We start from the raw sequence: 23,682 nt of genomic DNA, 5'->3' as shown, positions 1-23,682 counted from the left end.
GCTTCCCTCCACTACCTCACACATGCAACACTGCTGTGCACAGTAACATCACCAAGACTAATGGTCTGCCACTCTCACTATTTCAAGCTGCATCTCTGTTCAATGCCTTTCACCCACCTCATTCTCTCAAAGTGTTCATGCCTCCTGCCTTTTGCCCTTCCTACTCACTCATTTGAGACATCTTACAAATTTTCTTGCTCCTGCACTGCCACCAACAACTCTTCTAGTCACTGTCATTTCACTTAATTCCCCCTTTTGTCTCTTTCTTTTTCATTTATTCATGGGATATTGGTGACACTGGCTGGGCCAGCATTTATTGCCCATCCCTTAATGTCCTTAAAAAGGTTGTGGTGAACTGCCTTCTTAAACTGCAGTAGTCCATATACTGGAGGAAAGGAATTTCAGGATCTCGATCCAGTGAAGGAGGGGCAATATATTTCCAAGTCATGTTGGTGAGTGGCTTGGAGGGAAACTTGCAAGCAGTTGTGTTCCCATCTATCTGTTGTTCTCGTCCTTCTAAATAGATGTAGCCATGGGTTTAGAAAGTGCTATCTAATGTCCCGAGGCGAATTTCTGTAGTGTTTCTTGCAGATTGTACACATTGCTACTACTGAACATCCATGGTTAAGGTAATGAATATTTGTGGATGTTGTGTCAATAGCAGGGTTTGTTTGAGATAGTCTTCTTGACTAGCTTCCTAAGTGTTGTTGGAGTTGCATTCATCCAGGCACGTGGGGAGTACTCCATCAAACTCCTGACTTGTGTTTTATAGATGGTGGACAGGCTTTCAGAAGATGGAGTACTCATCGCAAGATTCTAGCCTCCAACCTGCTCTTGTCATCACTGCATTTATCTGTTAGATCGCTTCAATTTCTGGTCAGTGATAATCGCAAGGTGTTGATGGTGGTGTTTCAATGATTGAAATACCATTGAATGTCAAGGGGCAATGACAAAACTGTATCTTATTGGTGATGATTATTGCTTGCCATTTGTGTTACGTGAATGGTACTTGCCGTTTGTCAGCCCAAGTCTGGATATTGTCTGACTGCATTTGCAGTATTGAAGACATTGTGAATGGTGCCGAACATTGTACAATAATCAGTAAACATCCCCAATTCTGACCTTATAATGGACCCTTGTCTCTCCGTAACCATCCTGTTGAGCACTTGGACACTCAGATGGATTCAGATACATGAGATTACTCCAGTATGTAGGAGTTGAAGACTTGTAAGGGTAATGGGCACAAGCCTCCAGGAGCTAGAAACACTGAAACAGCTCACCTGAACATTAATGGAATGAAGTCTCTTTCTTTGAAGAATTCAACAGCATTGTAATATGACCCTCTCGGTGTCATATGTGCACGGTCAATGTCAACTGCATCTTAGGGAAGCCATCAATGTGGCTGCATCCTACTGCCCAGACTGCAGCATTCATCTTGTCATGAGGGAGCAAAATTAACCGGTATGACCTAGCTCAGATGACAATGGTCACTATCCTAATGCATTTGTGGATGTACAATTGAGTTCCCACTCCGTTATCCCATCACTCACTGGAAGGTGCCAATTGCATAGACATTCACAGCGACTTTCAACTTCCCAATCACTGGGAGAAAATGGTCTCTCACTCTGGCAGCTCTCAGGTTCCACTCCAACACAGTTCTGTCATACGTCCCTGGACATACAGAGCCTTGTTCATTCCCAAGAAAATGGAGGCAGGGTTGAAAACATCTGGGCTTCTTGTCAGCCCTCACATCCTGAGGGACCCTGCAGCAATGAGCAAAATGCTATTCATCCTCTGTGGTGATCTGCTGCTGTTCCTGGGCTTTCTGTCTTCACCTTGTTAGGATGAGAGCTACAGCAATCAATATCCCACCAGCGGCTTTGTGCAGAACTCTCGATGGAAATAGCGAATGTTGGGAACAAAAAGAGCAAAAGAGGTTCTGAGATCTGACAAGTGTTATAAGTGGCATACTGTGCAGTTGAAGGCTGAGCTCATTGCTCCATCAATAAGACTTGCTGCACCCTGATAACAAGGCCTATGTTGCCAACATTCACCCATTATCAGACTCAGCACAGACACCAACTTGGTGAAGGGGTCACACCACCTGGTTGACACCTCCTGTGTTCTGAGATGATAATAATCCCAGATTCAAATCAAGCACTCAATCTCTCACTGCATTCAGTAGAGACCAATGTTAAACTTACATGGCCTCCCACTGCACGCTTGGATGTTTCATGAATAATAGCTCACTAATGTCCTTTAGGGAAAGAAATCTACATTCTTATCTAATCTGGCCTGTACATGACACCAGACAACAAAGTGATTGACTTTTAACTGCCCTCTGAGCAATCAGGGATGGGCAATAAATATTGGCTGAGCCAATGATGCCCATATCCTGTGAATGAATAAAAGAAAACCTGTTCTACTTGTTCCTACAATCTGACGTGATAACCTAGTGATGCCTACCCTGTTCCTCTATGCTCTCCCTATGAAAGCCACAGTGGTGGTCACTGTCACTAATTAATTCTTCCATGTCCCTCTAATGTTGTTCCACATACCACCAATTATCAGAAGTTCCTCCTGTCGCCTTATTTTCCCCCATCTTTCCAAATGCCTCAGCTTCCAACCTTCCCACACCCCCTCCCGCCCACCCACCCATACCCAGCTATAATTCTCCCACCTCCTTTGGCAGTGATCCTCCTACTGCCCACACACAGGCCATTCTTTCACCCTTCTGAATGATGGAAGGACAGATCCTCTGGACTCTAGTTGCCTCAGATTTCTGACAAAATTTAATAAGCAGCCCCTAGACATGACTGCACAGACACCCGAACACAATCTTTGTAGTTCCCTGCACTGTTTGTTATGGCTCTATTGGACTGCCCACTGCCACTACTGGACTGGACAGATCCCCTGACCATGAATATCCTAAATGGGCAACTGACTGTGACAAAGCGTCTGAACTATATGTAGACTGTGCCCATGACTGATTGCATTGGGACCTCTGACAAAATGTGGCCCTCCCTTGATTGGATGGAGGACTAGCCCCCACCAATTTTTGACATGACTATTCGGTTGAAAATATAGGCAGTGTGTTTGCGTTGCAGGCAATTGGCACATGCTGCAGATGTTAGAGATTAACGTCTGAGTGTACCATACATCAAGACATCCTCAAACTACCACCTTCCCCTCACTCCTGGACAGATCCCTAATGACAACCAATACAAGTAGTCTTCAGTCAATCAATCCATTCTGAACAGTGTGTCAGTATAGCAGTACTGAAAGCCTGAAACATCAAATGGCAGGGCATGGATGTTGTGAGCATCCAGGTAGATGAAATGTAAGTGAACACTAAGACAGCAAGTGAGCAGCCCTGAGTTACAGGCCTGGTCCAATCCATCAGCTAGGTATCTCTCTATATGCACACAATATCTTTGCTGCATCATTTTAACTCTAGTTGCCAGTGTGCCCTGTAATGCAAGTCTGTGTTTTGTGAGCCCCTGTGAGATTCCTTCCAAACAGATAGGATGGAGAGTGACAGCAGACAAAAAGAAAAATTACTTTGGTTAAAATTTGTTTCAGAGACCAAAATTGATCCTATCATAGATTTGAATCTGTAAGAAAGCAAATCAGGAAATGAAAAACACCTTCCCAAAGATTTCCTCTATTATGGGACGAGAATCAGACAGGCAGTTATTTGGAAAAACTTTATATGTAATGAGACCATCAGCACACAGTAATTTCCTCAAGTATTCCTCCTTTAAAAGCTAATTTGAAGAAAACATTCAAAGCATAAATATATAATACCCACATCCCATCAAATTGATGCGATACCCACTGTTGTCCCAAAATAAACCTGTATCACAAAACTGTGACTTCTTTTAAATGTCATGACTGATACCATTTTTAGAATATGACATCAATAGAATATATTGTGAAACCTTGGGGTATGATTTATCCACCTACTATGATTTTTTTCACCTGTGAAATGTCAGATCAGTCCACTTGTCCAATTTAAGTCACATCCTGCAAGTTCTTACGCTGAATCTATGTTTTATTTAGACATTGTAAATGTCAGCTTCAAAACTACTTTGGTGAACTAACCTGTCTACAGAATTAAATGGACTTATTGAATAAAATGGTGTGATATTTTGAGTATTCTTACAGAGAATTTCAATGGAGAAATTGGGCTGGGTATATTAAGGGTGATCAACCCTTAAGCAGTCATTTACCACCAATACAAAAAGAAAAAATTAACCCCAATCTATTTCAAGTAAAAATTGAAACCTCACAATGAAATTTATGATTTCACCATCAATTTTTGTTCTTCTGTGATTATTTTCAATCTCTGCACTTATTACTGTCTCGATGGAAATAATTGTTTACTATTTACCTTTTTGCAATTTGCTAAAGCTAGAGCTGTGCCAGTTCCTGACCATTACAGCCGTTTGTCTATACAACTACAGGAGCCAACCCCAAAAGCGTTTTATTGAGCCTATTCCACATCGGTCAATTATGCAATGAGGTGTGATCTCAATCATTTTCTGTCTGTATTCTTGTTATGGATGAATAAACAAGTCAATATGCAAACTGAATGACTAGGTTTCACCTTCCCTATTGGTAGGAATGGCTCATATGGAGGTTTTTTTTAATTCAGACAAAAATCCACACTGAAGGGAATTTAATCTAACCTAATCTAATCATTACAATCTTAACTAAAGCTCATTCATTCCCAAAGCTGCAGTCAAAAACTAGCAACAATCAAATTTCTTGCAACAGGAGTGTAATTTTACTTATTGAATGTTTCAGGTGCACCTGAAATAACAGGAACCCGATTCCTATGAGATTGGGGACCATTACTTTCTTGCTTCCCTCCTTTCACAATTTTTGGGTCTTCCAAATTCGCGCCTTATACTTTCCCACATTTCTCACTTATTCATAGAATCCCTACAGTGCAGAAAGAGGCCATCTGGCCCATTGAGTCTGCACTGACCATTCAAAGAGCATTCCACCCAGAGCCACCGCATCCCCATAACCCTGCATTTCCCATCGCTAATCCACCTAGCAGACACATCCCTGGACACTACAGGTGACTTTGCATGGCTAATCCACCTAACCTACACATGTTTGGATTGTGGGAGAAAACCAGGGAACCTACAGGAAAACCCCAAAGACACTGGGAGAATGTGCAAACTCCATCCAGGCAGTCACCTAAGGCTGGCATCAAAACCTGGGTCACTGGGGCTTTGAGGTAGCAGTGCTAACCACTGCACCACCATGCCGCCCAGAGATCTTGCACGGGATCGCTGGGTCCTTAGCAGTGGCTTAATCACCCCCCCACTTGTCACCTCCATAATAATCACTGGAAATGGAGAACCCCATCAATGATATTGTACCTACGTCACATTCTGGGATTCAGGTGGGGGTGGAGTGGGCAGTATGTGCGGGTGAGTAGTGTTGGACAGTTTGGCATCTGGTTTGGTGCCCACCTCACAATGTGTTGAATGTTCCTGCTTGAGTTACAATGCTCTTTTTGTAGGTCAAACAAAGCTTGCAAAGTTTTACTGCAAGTTATCTATGCCAGTCACAATGCTGAGATTGTAGCTGCAAGGACAGAAAATAAAATAAAAAAAATAGAAATAACTATTTTGCCTCCAGCTCTTAGAATCAATTTACACAGTAGGTGCTGAGGTAATTTTCAAAATCCATCAATCCAGGCAGAACATCTGTATAAAATTGAACTGATACAGCCTTGGAAATGGTTTGCGGATCATCACTAGAATAGAAAAAATACAAATGTCATGCAGAGTTTAGAAAGTTGAGGGATTATCTCTTCGATATGTTTGAAATGATAATGAGATTCAACAGGATAGATGTGGAAAATCAATTTCCTTTGGTAAGAAAGACCAGAACAAAGTGGTGCAATCTTAAAATTAGTGTGTTCCAGAGAGAAATTAGGAAAGGCTTTATTCATAGAAAAGGCATTCGTAATGTGAATTTTTCACACTTCAAAGGCTGTACATGCTGGTCAATTTCAAGTCTGGGATTTACTAAGTGTTCAAAAAATCTGCACAATGCTGCCAGTGAATTTCTGAATCACATGGTCATCAGGCTTTACAGCATGAAGGGAGGCCCTTCAGCCCATCACCTCCATGCTAGTCATCCAGTACAGTTCTGCTCATATCACATTTCCCAACACTTGGCCTGTAGCCTTTTATGGGCATAAGCCCTTCATCAGGGATGAGGGCTTATTCCTGATGAAGGGCTTATGCCCGAAAAGTCGATTCTCCTGTTCCTCAGATGCTGCCTGACCTGTGGCGGTTTTCCAGCATCACACTCTTGACTCTGACCTCCAGCATCTTTAGTCCTCCCTTTCCCCCCGTAGCCTTTTATGTTATGGCATGTCAAGTGTTCATCCAAATGCTTTCTGAGATGTTGTGATGGTTTTCGCCTCCACCACCCTTTCAGGTGGTAGGTTTCTCTCATCATCTTGATGACAAACCTTTTCCACAAATCCCCTCTAAACCTCCTGCCCTTAAATCTATGACCACTGGTTATTGATGCCTCAACTGAGGGGAGAAGTCTCTTCAACCTTGTAACACACACACACAGACACACACAAAAACACACACACATGCACGCACACACACAGATGTTCTCTGTGTGTAGTGGAACAGAAACGCACTTGATCATATTTAATTAAATACCTTGGCTCTTTAATGCAGCCATAGAATTTCATTCAGCTTTCAGATTTGCTGACAAAGAGTGAGCTGGAAGAAATTAAAGGGATTCTAGCAGAAGTCAGAATGGCTGAATATGAGTGCATTAATTCATTGTGCTTTCAGCCGCAGAAATAGGAAAACAAGATGTAGAAAGTATGTCCCTGTGTCTCAGCCGTTTATCTCAACATCCTGCTCTGGGATATAGCAACTGAAGGATATTGACATTTGTCAAGGATGGGAGGAAAATGCCAACCTCTTTAACCAAGAAGGCATGGACAGAAGTGGCCGAGGAGCTCTACAGCAGGAGTGAAGTCTCTAGAACCTTCCACCTTGGCAATCCTGCAAGCTAACCAGAGGATGTCAAGAAAGGATTCTCCCTCTGTTGGAACTTTCACTTCATCCAACTTGATTTCAGCCCCTACTTCCCCTGTCTGAAGAAGTCATATGTAACTTTGGAGAAGATAGCGTGTGTCACTTCTACTCTAGGCAATGTTAGTTTTAGTTCAAAGACGTGCAGGTTAATTGGATTGATCATGCTAAATTGCTCATAGTATCCAAGCTGGCTTAGAAAATGCAGGATTATGGGGATGGGATGGGCCTGGGTGGGATGCTCTTTAGAAGGCTGGTGTCGACTGGATGGGCCAAATGGATTATGTTCTATGACTTCCAGCATCATTGGTCCTCTTGGTCACCACCAAATGTGCAAGGGAGTGCTACAAAATTTGTTTCCAGGTCACTGTGAATGGTAACAGCAGGAAAATATAGATAAAAGTGAGTGAAGTCCAAGATAGGTAATTTCTGAATCACTCAGAGTAATAACAGCACATTTGCAGAAGTGCTTTAGGTCATAAGACATCTGGAACAGAAGTAAGTGATTTGCGCCACTGAGTCAGCTGTACCACTCATCCCCCAATTCACTTTCCTGCTTTTGCCCATAATTAGGAGAAAGTGAGAATTGCAGATGCTGGAGAATCAGAGTCGAAGGGCTTATGCCCAAAATGTCAACTCTTCTGCTCCTTGGATGCTGCCTGACCTGCTGTGCGTTTCAGGCTCCACCCTTTTCAACTTTTGCCCATTACCCTTGATTTCAGTATTACACAAAAACAGAAACTGCTGGAGAATCTCAGCTGGTCTGGCAATATCTGTGGAGAGAGAAACAGAATTTTAAGTCCAGTATGATTTCTTTAGAAGCTGAAAAATGGTTACTTTTATGCTAGCGACAAAGAGGGAGGAGGACCAAATGGAACAGATAGTGATAGAGCAGAAGACAAATACAGTGAGAATGGTGGAAAAGCAGTGATAGATAGGTAAAACGGGTTTAAATGTTAGCTGTGAAATGGAAATATGAGTCCATTGGGGTAAGAGCAAAGGTAACAGAACACAAGGTGGAAACACAACGGGGGAAAGTAAGAAGATGGAATACAGATGTCATACTTTAAAGTTGTGGAACTCAATATTGAGTCCTAGAGGTTGGAAAGTGGAGTAAATGAGGTGTTCTTCCTCCAGTTTGTATCGAGTTTTGTGGAAACGCTGTAATCCCCAGGACCTGATCGAGTGTATCCCAGCTCATATTGGGAAGCTATAGAAGAAATTGCGGAGAAAGTTGTATCATCAACAGCCATGGGTAAGGTGCAGTAAGACTGGAGGACGCTGATGTTGTGCCATTATTTAAGAAAGGCTGCAAGGAAAAGCATGGAAAGTATAGACCGATGAGCCTAATGTTATTGGTGGGTACATTGTTAGAGGGAATTCTGAGAGACAAGATCTATGTATATTTGCAAAGGCAAAGGAGGTTTGCAGCTGGACAGGACATTGGTTCGGCCGCTTTTAGAAAATTGTGTGCAATTCTGGTCTCCTTCCTACAGGAAGGTTGAAACTTGAAAGGGTTCAGAATAGATTTACAAGGATGTTGGCAGAGTTGGAGGATTTGAGCTATAGGGAGAAGATGAATAGGCTGGGGCTATTTTCCCTGGAGCAACGGAGGCTGAGGGTTGACCTTACAAAGGTTTATAAGGTCATGAGGGGCATGGATAGGGTAAATAAGCAAGGTCTTTTCCTGAGATTGGGGGAGAGGGGGAGGACCAAAACTAGAGGGCATCGGTTTAGGCTGAGAGGGAAAAGATATAAAAGAGACCTAAGGGGCAGCATTTTCACACAGAGGGTGGTGTGTGTATGGAATCAGCTGCTCGAGGAAATGATAGAGGCTGGTATAATTACAACAAATAAAAGGCATCTGGAATGGTGTATATTGGAGGGGTTTAGAGGGATATGGGCCAAGTGCTAGCAAATGGGACTACATTCATACAGGATATCTGGTCAGCATGGATGTTATCTGGTTGGCATGGACGAGTTGGACCAAAGCGTCTGTTTCCGTGCTGTCTATCTTTATGACTCTATGATTGTTTGACTGATTATGGATAGTCAACATGGCTTTGTGCGTGGGAAAATCATATTTCACAAATTTAATTGAGTTTTTTAGAGTGGTGATCAAGAAAGTAGATGAAGGCAGAGTGGTAGACGGTGTCTACATTGACTTTGACAAGACCTTTGATGAGGTTCTGCATGATTGACTAATTAGTCAGTTCAGATGACATGGGTTCCAGGGACAGCTAGCCAGTTGAATACAAAATTGACTTAATGGTAGCAGAGAGTGTGGTGACAGGGAGTTAATGTTAAGACTGGAGGCCTATGACCAGCAGAGTACCACAAGGATTGGTGCTGTTTTCATCATTTAGATAAATGATTTGGGTGAGAATATAGGAGGCATGGTTAGTATATTTGTGGATGACATCAAAATTGGTAGTGAAGTGGACAGTGAAGAAGGTTTTCGAAGATTACAATGGAATCTTGAGCAATTGGGCCAACTGGCCGAGGAATGACAAATGGAGTTTAATTCAGATAAATGTGAGGTTTTGCATTTTGGGGAGACAAACTAGGGCAGGACTTAAACTGTTAACAATAGGCCCCTGGAGAGTGTTGTCAATCAGAGAGACCTAGGGGTACAAGTATACAGTTCCTTGAAAGTGGCATCACAGGTAGACAGGGTGGTGAATAATGTGTTTGGCATACATGCTTTCATCGGACTGAGTACAGGACGTCATGTTACAGCTGTATAAGACCTTGGTAAGGCTACATTGGAGTACTGCATACAATTCTGGTTGTCCTGCTATAGGAAGGATATTACTAAACTGGAAAGAGTACAAAGAAGAATTACAAGGATGTTACCAAGACTGGAAGATTTGAATTACAAGGAGAGGCTGGGTAGGCTGGGACTTTTTTCCCCTAGAACATAGGACCCTGAGGGGATGACCTTATAGAGGTTTATAAAATCATGAGCGGTATAGGTAAGGTGATTAGGAAGGTCTTCTTCTCAGGATAGGGGCATCCAAAACTAGAGAGATAAATGAAAGGGGAAAGACTTAAAAGGGGCTTAAGAGGCAACTTATTCACACAGAGGGTGGTGAGTGTATGTAACGAGCTGCCAGAGTAAGTGGTAGAGGCAGATACAATTACAACATTTAAAGACACTTGGACAGGTACATGGATAGGAAAGGTTTAGAAGGATATGGGCCAAATGCAGGAAAATGGGATCAGTTCAGTTGGGTCGAAGGCCCTGTTTCCAAGCTAAATGACTCAGTGACTAGCAGGTCCAGGATAGAAACATTAGCATGGGAACATATTGAAATGGCAAGCAACTGGAAGGTCAGGATCATTCTCACACATTGAGTGGATATATTCTGCAAAGCAGCCAATCAGATGTTGGAATTCAGCAATGGACATGCAATGATTGGTCTGCAGAAAATAAACTGAATATCATAAGAGGTAGGAATAATCTCATCATCTAAACTAAAAGAATATAAAAGCAGTTACAGACTGCCTGGTTTGATTCACATTGTGGTTTGAGACTGTTGATCTCTGTTGGAGCATTTTAATAAAGCACTGTTCAGTCACTGAACTGATGCATTTTTCACCAAGCCTGGAATTCTATCAAATACTTTTCAGCTATACATTTTAAGAAATGGTAAAATGGATCTTACTGAACTTCCGTATGATGCCTGGAATTTCCATGCCTGGCTTCCCCACACTTCGTCTATCTATACTGGAGATGATGGTAATAATCGTTCGTCATTTCCTGAAAACACAAGAATATTTTTCTGCTCTTCATAATACCGCTTCATTTTTGAAACTCAGTACATCAATCTTCGCATGCTATTACCTGAACAGTAAGCTATATCTCAGACAAATTTAGAGACTATTCGATCACCTGAAATTCTTACGATACATTTTTTAAAAAGATTCAAAATGAATCTTTCTATTTACATCAACCTGGGATCTTGAGTGTCTGCTGTTTATCATGATCTTACTGTATCTTAATAATAATAATATCATAGGGGTTGACACCGATCAATAATACAGCCTCACAGATGTCAGCTTAAAATGACATAAATGGAACTAAAAAATATGGCAGACCTGGACCTCTGTGACCAAGAACAATGGAAATCAGTTCATTGCAGAAACCGTAGTGGTTCAAGGAAGCAGTTCACCACTACCTTCTCAAGGACAATTAGATATGGAAGATAAATGCATGTTTAGTCATCCATATCCTGCGAATTAATGAATTAAAATAAAATGTGGCAAGCAATGCCACATTTTGTATGTAATATAAAAATTCCAGGTGACATAAATGTCAGAGAGAATTGGTTATATTCCTTCTGTGTTAAATGATACCTATCATCAATGATTGCAATAAAGTATCTATCGCCATTATCCGGGTGCATCAGAAGGCACGTTAAAATTTGCTTTTATTATTTAAATTTGCATCAGTGTATGGGAATATGAAATAATTACTCTGCCATTCAATGCAAAGTGACAATTTCAGCAACAATTTTCTGCAACACAAAATACTCATGGAATATAATATTTTGGATTAAATTCCATTCAGTTCTCAAATTCTGACAGCAGACAAATTGTACCCTTAACCCAAGGTAGTGGTGAACTCCTTCCTTGAACCACTACGGTTTCTGCAATGAACTGATTTCCATTGTTCTTGGTCACAGAGGTCCAGGTCTGCTATATTTTTTAGTTCCATTTATGTCATTTTAAGCTGACATCTGTGAAGCTGTATTATTGATCGGTGTCAACCCCTATGATTTTATTATTATTAAGATACAGTAAGATCATGATAAACAGCAGACACTCAAGATCCCAGATTGATGTAAATAGAAAGATTCATTTTGAATCTTTTCTAAAAATGTATCGTAAGAATTTCAGGTGATTGAATAGTCTCTAAATTTGTAACCCTTATCATTATCTGTGACATAGCTTGCAAATACTAAAATAAAGTTATTGAATTGCAAATACATTTTTAAAAAAACAATTAAGTTACATATTTGATCATTTTACAATGACAACTTATTTGCTGAATTTTATGAGGCACCATACTCACGATCAACTCACCCAACTAAATATTTGGGGGACAGTGCCTTCCTATGATCTAGACCACTGTCCCATGACTAATTTAATACTGAGAATAGCATTACTTGCTTTGAGATGAGAGTTGCGCTCCTATCTCTGAAGGAAGTTCTGGCTAGGAGAGCACCAGCAGATTAGATTGGTCAGATGTGGTCATGCTCAGATTACAAATAGTCCGCAATTCTGAAGAGCTTAGGCTAATAGTTAAGTCCAAGGTCAGCTGTCTCGGCAAAAAGGTGATGCCAGGGTTGTGCCTTCAAGTGCCTCAGTCTGTGGCATGGGAATCAATAAGAGTGTAAAGCATACTCAACCTCATCTTTACCAATCTGCCATTTGCAGACGTATCTGTTCATGACAGTATCAGTGAGAGTGACCACCACACAGTCCTTGTGGAGACAAAATCATGCCTTCACATTGAGAATAATATCCACTGTGTGGTGTGGCACTATCACCATGCTAAATGGGACAGACTTCAAACAGATCTAGCAACTCAAGACTGGGCATCCATGAGGCACTGTGGACCATCAACAGCAGCACAATCTGCAACCTCATGGCCTGGCATATCCCTGACTCAACTATTACTGTCAAACCTGGTTCAATGACAGTGCAGGAGGGCACGCTAGGGCAGCACCAGGCATACCTAAAAATGAACTGTTAACCTGGTGAAGCCACCATAAAAGTCTATATACATGCCAAATAGCATAAGCGGCAAGTGATAGGCAGAGCTATGTAATCCCACAACTGACAGATCAACATATCAATAGAAAGGACAAGACTGTAGCATTGCAGACAGCATGATCCAACTCAGCCTCCTCCAGTGGTCCCATCATTACTGATATCAATCTTCAGCCAATTCAATTCTTTCCACTTGATATCAAGAAACAATTAGGGACACTGGACTCTGGATACTGGAAAGGCTATGGGCCCTGACAACATTCAGGTAACAGTACTGAAGAGTGTTCTAGAACTTGTCGCTCCTAGTTACAGCACTGACGTCTACCTGATAATGTGGAAAACTGCTGAGGTACACAAAAAGGAGGACAGATCCACCCTATCAATCTATTCTCGATTATCAGTAAAGTGATAGAAGGTGTATTCAACAGTGCTATCAAGCAGCACTTGCTCAGCTATAATCTGCTCAGTGATGCCCAGTTTAGGTTCCGTCAGAGTCATTCAGCTCCTGTTTTCATTGCAGCCTTGGTTCAAACATAGACAGAAGAGCTGGATTCCAGAGGTGAGGTGACATAAAAGCTGCATTTGACCAAGTGTGACATCAAAGAGCCCTAGCAAAACTGGAATCAATATATAGGCAGAGCTAAGTAGTCCACAACTGACAGATCAACATATCAGTAGAAAGGACAAGACTGTATATAGACAATATATAGACTCTCTGCTGATTGGAATCATACCTGGCACAAAGGAAGATCGTTCTAGTTGTTAGAGGTCAGTCATCTCAGGTCCAGGACAGCTTTGTAGAAGTTCCTCAGGATAGTGTCTGGGCCCAACCATCTTAGCTGCTTCATCAATGACCTCTCCTACATCACAAGGTCAGCAGTGGGGATATTTGCTGATGAGTGCACAATGTTCAGCATCATGCGAAATTTCTCTAATACTAAAACAGTGCATGTTCAAATGCAATAAGACCGAGACAATATCCAAACTTGGGCTGACAAGTGGCAAGTTACATTCATGCCACTCAAATGCCAAGGACCATCTCCAATAAGAGACAATATAACCACTGACTCTTGATATTCACTGGTGTTACCATCACAGAATCTCCCAATATCAACATCCTTGGGGCTACCATTGAGCAGAACCTCAAATGGACTTACTACATAAACACAATGGCTACAAGCACAGGTCAGAGGCTAGAATACTGCAGTGAATAACTTACCTCCTGATTCCCCAGAGTCTCTCCACCATTTCCAAGGCACAAGTCAAGAATGTGATGGAATATTTTTCATTTGCCTGGATGGGTGCAACTCCAACAACACACAAGAAGCTTGACACCATCCAGTACAACAAAGTAGCCAGTGGATTGGCACCACATCCACAAGCATCCACTCCCTCCACCACTGACACTCGGTAGCAGCAATATGTATTATGTACAACCTACAAGTGTACTGCAGAATTCACCAAAGATGCTCAGACAGCACCATCCAAACCCATGACCATTTCCATTTGGAAGGACAAGGGTAGTAGATACTTGGGAACACCACCTCACACAAGTTCACTTCCAAGCCACTCACCATCCTGACTTGGAAATATATTGCCATTCCTTCACTGTCACTGGGTCAAAATCCTGGAATTTCTTCCACAAGGGCATATCTACAGCACATGAACTCCAGCAGTCCAAGCAGGCAGCTTACCAACACTTTCTCAAGGGCATCTAGGGATGGGCAATAAAACCCATGCCCAATGAATGAATAAAAATGGGTTAAAACAAGGATGAGCTTGGGATGTCTCTCCAATGGCTCTCCAAAGAAATCTTCTGCCTGTCAGACCCTGTATAACATCAGCTAGGCCTCCCCCATGGTGTGGTGCTCCTCATGGGTAAAGACTGACACCAATTGGATTAAGGCCTGAAATGGCTATTGATTGAGTGCTTCTGGGCCTGAATAGAGCCAAGGGCAAGTGTGCTGTCTGCCCCTTCCCCTGTACACATATAAGTTCAGGCAAGTGGAGGTGGGCTGTGGGAAGGTAGCTCTTTGGATTTTATATATTTTCAAGCCCTCTCTAGTGGGAGAATGTGAAATCCAGCTCCTAGTTATAATTGCGTTATTTATGATCTGATATCATGGATGAATGTGCCATATGAATGTAATTAACAATTATACCTATTAATTGATAAAGAAATGTTTTCTCCAGTTGAAAAAGAGAGGGAAGCTTTCAATAAATTATGATAGTAAACTCTGATAAAAAAGAGAGTCAATTATACAAAGTGATGAACTGAAAACCAAGAAGATTGGGAAGAAGCTTATTGGTCTGAATCTGCTGGCTGTGCATGTCACAGTGTATTGCACGCTTTAAGCAATTATATTTTCCCAGATTGATTCCCTTCAGAGTTGGCACTTTCAAGCATCAATATACTGTACACATATTGTGTATGGCATTTTGATCTGAGCAAAGTCTCTCTCCAGAACCACTTACCGTGTCTTTCAATTGAATTTCAATTTCTTGCTGGAAATCCACCTCCTCACATCTTCATCAATCAGCACAATAATTTCAGATTATAGCAGTTGCTTCCACAGCTCTTTTCATCTGCATAATGCTATCTTCAATAATTGTCTGTAAAGTGTTTGTAATAAGCACTGTCTACAGGTATTATAAATTGCCAAAGTATACAAAAGTGCTGACTTTGCCATTTTAAAACAAATACTCAAGAGCACTGAAATCACTATCTTCATAACTTGTTTTACATCTCCAGTTTTGAAGTGTAGAGTCAAAGAGCATTTGTATTTGTTCATTTTTCTACAACAAAACATGGCCATATTCCTCCAAAGCAAGTTGATCTTATTGGAAACCAGTGGAGGTGTTTTCCATCATTATATGGAAGTGTTGATAGATAAATAAAAAGCTTATTCATTTTACCAGTTTTGCTCTAGAAACACAAGGTCAAGTTGTCCTAGTCCCTGAAACATGGGCCCTGGCAAGGAATTTGGGAAAGTCATGTGAGATGTCTACTGCAGCCATTCTTGATGTTAAGATCATTGTCCAATCAACTAGTTAATGAACAGTGAGAAATATATTCGGATGGATTATCACTTATTATAGCCTCACTTTAACTTGATCGCCCCTCTTTAAATATGCAAATTCTCATTCTACCACCTGCCAGATAGAAAGTAGACACCAAGAATTCTGGATGTAAAAGTCTCAGTAGGTACCTCACAACTCAAGCACTTTGCCTGCTCCTTGTGGACCTTTACCTTGGACAACAAATACCAACATCTCAATGCATGCTTCATGGGCTACAACCACATGCCTTTCCCATCCACAAACCTTGATATGTGACATGTATCAGCCTCACACTACCGTCATGAAGCCTCTCTGATCCACTTACAGTCTACTTCACTGTTCCACTTTGGAGCGCAACAAGCACCTCTCATTGCAAAAACGGACCGACCCCCAGCTCACAAACTGAATCAGGGAGCAATTCAGGACTGCTCACATGCTCTCTTCGGGCTCACTTACTTTAAATTTACTTCAATGCTCACAGCATCTCTACCTTGATTTGTCTTTTTCTGCTTTGCCAGATATGACAGGCTCACAGTCCTTTTGTTTTGCCTTGTCTTTTAGCACAGATACAGAGTTAGGTGGTATACTATGGTTGTCCGCAGTCAACAATCAATGGGGTGGACATATTGTTGTATGATACTGTGCTATCTCAATTTTACACCTGCACTTTGGGCCTGCCATGCATGTGCAAAACATACTGCATGTGCTTCAAGCACACAGTTGTATCTCAACATTGTAGCTCTCAGTCAGGGGACATATTTTTTAGTCACTGGGTGCCAGCTGAATAAGTCAAGGGCAGCTTCCAATATCAGACAACATTCTTGAGATAGTCTGTTGGCTGCTTGGGACAGTCATGGTCATGATCCTCTCCTTGTCGAGGATGAGGAGCTGAATGTTGGGCACCTCTCCACCTGCCTTGGCTCTTCTGCTTTATTCTTCATGGTTTTCCCCGGAGTGAAACAAAGGAAAATATTGAGCGAGACAAAAGTGGATAGCACAGCTGTTGGTGTTGGCAGAGGTAGGGGAAAGATGGTGAGGTGCCCTGAATAATGTCCAGAGGCCATGCAGGTTAATAGTGTAGGGGGAGTTGGAATGGGTAAGAGCTAGTGAGGGAAGATTCAGCACACGGTAGTGAGAACAATAGAGTGTAAGAGATAGAGTGAGTATGAGGTGCAGAGAAAAATTGATGGCACTTAACCTGGTCATTGACATTCCTATGCTTTTGGATGTTCCTCCAGATAGAAGAGACCAGGACAGCAACATTGCACCAGGCTGGCAGGGTTCATGGTCTCCTCTGCCAGTCCTGGGGGAAGAGGACAGTTGTCAGGAGTTCTCACCTCATCCACCAGAACTCCAAGGTCCCTGTCCACAAACCTGGTGCCAATCTCCCCTTCTCTGCCATTTCCAGGACAAATGTCATGAACTATGCTGTGCAGCTTTGCATTGGCACCACTTGACTGAGTGGCTAATGGCTTTTTAAAGGTGACACTGAAGCCAGGACGTATGGGATGTCCCAGCAGTGGCAAGTACTTTTGCCTACGATGACTGGGAGAATCAAGCCAGCATTGGACAAGAGGGCACCACAGGGACATGGTGCATAGTTAATAAGGTGAGTTTGGGTGGTGGTTTGGGAAGTTTGGCTAGGCCGCATGGAGAGAAACCCTTCATGAAACTCAATGAAAACAAAAGGTAGCTGATTTCTAGTAAAACTCAACCAAAATAATCTTCCAGAGTGGAAATATTTTCCTATGATCGCCTGCAATATCCATCCACTATTTCTGAAGAAGGGGCAGTATGAACAGGACAGATTTCACCCATAGCATTTTCAAAAGCAAATCCTATTAATTACCAGAACAAGATGAATTTGATGCAAGGCTTCAGTTGATTGAGTTGAAGGATTTGATCCTTTCTTTATTGTAGAGATGAACTTGCCCTTCTCTAATCTATTTCTTTTACTCCACCTGAGGCACAGATTTGTTCAGATTAATGGTTGCCAGCATCTTCCAATAGCTCTCACACAGAATTTAAGTAAGCTGACAGAAAGAGTTTTGACAGATTTGATGACCATGTCTAGGCCTTGTCCTTCATTAATATTCATATAGACAATTCTAACAAGATTGATTTATTGAGAGTTGGGATTAGAAATTCTTGCAATGATCTTTTTCTTCTCCGTCCTTAGCTATCTCAACTTATTTAACCTCATGCAGCAAAGTTTCTTGAGGTCAAACGTCAAATCTTCTTGGTCTGCATGGTCATGGTCAAGCATTTAACTAAGGAGCCACTCATTACTCAGTTCTGGCATCTGTTTAAAAGCTTCCCATGTGTTTGTTAAAGCTATCAAAAATAAAATTGAAGGCTCAAAAAATTCTACATGTAGGCCTGTACCACATAGTTTTAATAGAAGTGCGACTGATTGGAGTCGTTTACAATTTAAGCTGCAGGTATACCCCAACATTCAATCATAACTAAGATACTCATTTACCCCAGTCGCAGCTACCTGATGCTTGATTTTAGTGGCTGGGTGGCTACTTACCACTGACTTCCCGACTGTTTTAGTGGGAATTTAGAAAGAAGCAAGTTAATGAACCCTATGTATAAAACTGGTCAGGCCTCTCTGCTGGAGCTCATGGGGGGCCAGCCACAAAGTTTGCCACATTCTCACTTGGGAAGCTGTTTTTTTTTTAATGTATGCCCAAAATGACTTCTGTCAGCCTCTATATTAATTACAAATTTTGGGACATATCATATCATGCTAATATTAAGAAAAATCTCCACTTCTCTGGCAAATTCATCAACCTATTAAAAAGCACCATACTTACAAATTTGATTACAAGCAAACAAAATAGAGCAAAACATCTTTTACACGTAGTTCCTTTCAAAGTAGTGGGACTATTTACAGCTAACGAAGCCATGTGACTAATTGGTTGGCTTTCCTGAGGTTCTTTCCTGAGCCACGATATTATCATTCCACCTCTGGGTCACCACAACAATTAGTGAGGGTAAGCAGGATGACTCAAAACATTTGATTCAAATGCTGAAGACTATGCCTTAATCACTAATCCTCTTCCTCCTATAAATTAGAACCCGTTTGTGAGAAGAGCTCACACTTTTAGAAGAATATTTTTCACACGTTGAAGTATTATGGATCTATTGGCATAACTATTATATGAGACCTTCTTATAAGTATAGTTATTGATCTCAATATTGAATGAACATGCTTCTCCAACCATACAACTGATAAGTTCCATTATTGCAAACTCTTCATGTAATTGCTATGGTTAAATATTTCCTTAATCTGACTAGGTATTTTCTAGCTGCCTTAGGACCAGAGCAACCATTTTTGCCATGATAGCACCTGGGAAACAGCAACAAAGATGATAGAGGAGCAGCTCTGGGAGCATTAATTGTCCCTCAAGAAACCACCACCCTAAGTATAGTAACTTAAAACATAGGGTCGTGTTGTTGGACTTTTACATGTATGAGGAATTCAAGCATGTAAGTCAGGGAATGGAACAGGCAGATGTTAAGTTCAGTGGTTTCAGAAATCCTGCTGATCTCTACTGCCCAATATCCAATAAGTACTCAAAATTCATAATTTGGAGATGCCGGTGTTGGACTAGGGTGTACAAAGTTAAAAATCATCAGGATGAAGGAGCGGTGCTCCGAAAGCTAGTGCTTCCAATTAAACCTGTTGGACTATAACCTGGCGTTGTGTGATTTTTAATCAAAATTCATAAATTCACAATTTCAAGCACATATATATTTTAAAATAATTTCAGAACATTTATCTATACAGTATTTGTTGTTTCCACACAAGTTCTTTAAATCAAGATTTCTACATCATTAATTTAATGATCAATCACCAGAGTCTACACTATTTAGAATGGCTCTGCTGCCTACATATAAACAGGTAGATACTAAATTCTAAAATCACAAGCTTTCCTGGGGCTTTCCCTGATTCACTGCTGTAACTTAGAGGAAGTTTGGAGAAGGCCTAAGGACATTCACTCTCTCCATGTTTCTTACTTAATTATATTGCCATCTCCTCTTGCATGAAATATTCTTTCCTTCTTGGCCATGAGGGAAATAAACTATTTATAATATATCTGTGTATGTAGATCTATAAATAAGAAATTGGTGTGTTTAAGTTATTTTACCATCAGAAATACACCAGTTTACATTATTTAAACATACATTGATGTCGGTCGGAAAAAAAATGTTGTTTACAACTTAGGAAAATAAATTTAGCATTATCTGTAAAGATCACATCACAGGAGATGTTTATACATCATTTGTGCTGAATGTGTGCATTGCATGAATGATCAAATTGATTCAGGATGTAGACAAATATGTAAACTCTGAGCTGTCACTCCATTTCAACACTGCATTTTCAATGGATTATAAAAGAGTGTTAGTGACAATAAATATCACAATATCAAATTAGTTTAGAAAGTAGAATCAATGAATCATTTACATCATCATATCACTTCCCATTGATGTGAGTTTCAAGCAAAGCATGGTGTCCCCACCACAGTGATATACCATCATTACAAAAAGAGACAGATTTGAATTTATATAGGATCTTTCAAAACAGCTGGAAGTTGGACAGTACGCAATAACCTATGATTTTTTGAAGTTGTAAATTATATATATGGATATGTGACTTTATTCTTGGCCAGTGTTGCTTTGTTATCTAGCTCCTTTAGTGGTAAAAGTAAAGTCACCATCGTCCTGCTCTCCCACTAGGGAGAGATGATTGGTGGCTGTTTAACCCAAAGGTTACACTGCCTCAGGCAGGGGAGGGGGTCAAGAAGAAGAACCCGAGATAGCAACCTCAACTGGTACAGGAATTGAACCCATAATGTTAGCATCGTACTACATTGCAAACCAGCTATTCAGCCAACGAAGCTAACCAACCCTTTGGGAGCTTCATTTGTTGTTTCTATTATCTGTATTTGCCTAACCCATGGGCCATTAAACTCGCATGCTATTACTTCTTGCAAAAATTTATAACACTTTCCATTGTATTTGTAACAAAGTTACACATGACAATAATAAAGCAAATAAAAATTCTTGCAAACATCTTGGGGAGGATGAAAAGAATATGTTGTGAAACTTGAAAGGATTCAGAAAAGATTTACAAGGATATTGCCAGGGTTTGCAGGGTTCGAGCTATATGGAGAGGCTGAATAGGTTGGGGTTGTTTTCCCTAGAGCGCCAAAGGCTGAGGGGGTGACTTTATAGAGGTTTATAAAATCATGCGGTGCAAAGATAGGATAAAGAGACAAGACTTTTCCCTGGTGTGTGGGATTCCAGAACTAAAGGGCATAGAGAGGGCTATGGACCAAATGCTGGCAAATGAGACTAGATTAAATTAGGATATCTGGTAGGCATGGACGAGTTGGATCAAAGGGTCTGGTTCTGTGCTGTACATCTCTATGACTCTAAGAATGTGGAGAATATTCCTGTTTAAAATATATACCAGAAATGCCATACATGAAAAATTTGAGTACTTGGGTCTGACCAGTTCAAATGCAGCTCTATATATGAAAATGTTAAAGACAGTCACCGCGGTGGGTGATGGGGTCTTGCCCATCAGTTGGCGAATTGATGTGAGCCCCCTATTGCCTTACTGCAAGTCTCCAGGTTGTTCTAAGGTAGCCAGGCTCTTATCTGAGCACGATTGGGCCTCCAAAGAAATTACGCACCAAATAAGGCAACGATCCTAAACCTGAGAACTGTTGGCTAATCAAAATCTGGTGGTTCTCCAGAACTAGCAGTCACAACTGACAGTAGTGGTGGCTGACAGTACACTGGTGGAACTGACAATGAGAGGTGCTGTGGGATTCCCAAACAGAAGAAAATGCAGATAGGTTGGGGGTTTTGGGGAGGGTGGCAATGGAAAAATGAGGCAGGGAGTTTGGAATCATGGGTAGCTTACTGCAGGATCCCTTCTCAATGCCAGGTTAATTGATCAAACACAGAGAACATATGAAGGAAAGAACCCCTTCAATGACCCGGTGGCATGCCCAACAAAACTTGCGAGGCAGCCTCTCAGAAACACAAGACCCATCCAGCATCCAGGATGAGGGAATTAATTGCCCTTAAGTGGCCTCAAGGTGGGAAGGCCATCTACAAGACTCCTCACCCTGGACCCATACACACCCACTCAATCACATGGCCCCTGTATGTCTGAATCTGCCGCATGAGGGGTGGAGAATTAAAGTCCGCCCACTTAAAATGTTGCCTGCAATGATTCTAGTTGATGCAAAAAAGTACATTATCTAAATGGTGAGAGGTTTCAGAGCTCTGAGATACAGAGGGATCTGGGTGTCCTCATACATGAATTGCAAAACATCAGTGTGCAGGTACAGAAAGTAATTAGTGTCAAGAGTGTGGTGCTGAAAAAGCACCAGGTCAGGCAGCATCCAAGGAATAGACGTTTCGGGCATAAGCCCTTCATCCGGAATAGGCTCATGTTATTGTTTATTTGGGGGAATTGAGTACAAAAATAGGGAAGTTATTCTTCAGTTGTACAGGGCCTTGGTGAGGCTGCATCAAGAGTATAATGCACAGTGTTGGTCACCTTATTTAAAAAAGGATATAACTGCATTGGGGATAGTTCAGAGAAGATTTATAGGGCTAATACTTGGTATGCACTGTTGCTTCATGAGGAAGAATTGAACAGGCTAGGATTGTTACTTTTGGTATTTAGAACAGTAAGAGACAACTTGATTGAAATACATAAAGTCTTGCGGGGTTTTGACTGGATAGACTTGGAGAGGATTTTTCTCTTATGAGAGAATCTCGGACTAACAGCCACTTTAAAATTCAGGGATCACCCATGTAAAACAAAGATGAGGCAAGTTTCTTCTCAGAGTTCTGAGATTTTAGAGCTCTAATTCCTGAAAAGGTTGTGGAAGCAGTGTTTTCCAATATTTTGAAGGCGGAGGTAAATAGATTCTTGTTAAGGAAGATAGTGAAAAATCATCGGGGGAAGCTAAAACATTGATTTCAAGTTACAATCAGATCATGCCATGGGACCCAGCTTTTCAAAGACATTGCTCTCTTGCCCAGAGGAACTGTTATGCGGCTTGCAAAGTTAAGAGCACATTGGCTTTGCTAACTTTTGTGGAGGTCACAGAATATTTTCCAGAACAGTGACCCATTCTATTGTATGAGAGAGCAGGTGACTGCAATTCCCTAGGAATGTTAATGAAGATAGTGTAGGGTTATGGCAGGGTGTGTAGATATTGAAAGGTAATAATTTGCTTTTGGTTTATAGTACCAAGGACTGATTTCCATTCAGAAAATGAAGAGATTGAAAGTTTTTACTGCAGTTTTGGAAGAGACCAGACTGGGGTCAGACTTAAATGTAGTTTCTCTCCCGGAGAAGCATGTCGGATAATTCAAGGAAATCTCAGTTAACTTGGTGTAAAGTTTTAGCTTTTGAAACTTCTAGACAGGAGTCATTGGTTAGAATTTGGCAGATTATTGAAAAACTGAGAACGTGTAAGAATTTCAGTTTTGTGAGCCTCTAGGTAAGAAGACTTTATAGCCCACAGGATAGAACCAGACAGAAAATTTGAGTAGATGTGAAGTGAAAAGACAGAAGAGTTGATGTCAGCATATTTTTGACAACTTGAAAGTTGCATAATCTTTAGGAGTACCAAATTGGCCAAAGGCTGTGACCTTTGTTCCTGCAAAGCTCCCATTCTTCTTTAAATTGCCCTGGAATGGCATAGTATCTGAA

General features: G+C 41.2%; 1 protein-coding gene across 4 annotated transcripts in view; it reads right to left on the bottom strand.

Moving 5' to 3' along the window:
• The window catches only part of LOC122549745 (zinc finger protein 385D-like), a 1,019,967-nt gene that overhangs the window by 703,250 nt on the left and 293,035 nt on the right, over positions 1-23,682 (bottom strand). Inside the window, exon 1 of one of the 4 annotated variants that reach the window (XM_043689688.1) lies at positions 10,760-10,821. The exons of the other annotated variants lie outside the window; for them this stretch is intronic. Coding sequence (XP_043545623.1) covers positions 10,760-10,790 — 31 coding nt within the window. The 5' untranslated portion in view covers positions 10,791-10,821. Of the gene's footprint in view, positions 1-10,759; positions 10,822-23,682 lie in introns of those variants that run through there. 4 annotated transcript variants of the gene reach the window in all.

Source organism: Chiloscyllium plagiosum, chromosome 5 (genome assembly GCF_004010195.1).
Source record: "Chiloscyllium plagiosum isolate BGI_BamShark_2017 chromosome 5, ASM401019v2, whole genome shotgun sequence".
NCBI lineage: Eukaryota > Metazoa > Chordata > Chondrichthyes > Orectolobiformes > Hemiscylliidae > Chiloscyllium > Chiloscyllium plagiosum.
This window is presented reverse-complemented; position numbering and strand designations above follow the sequence as displayed.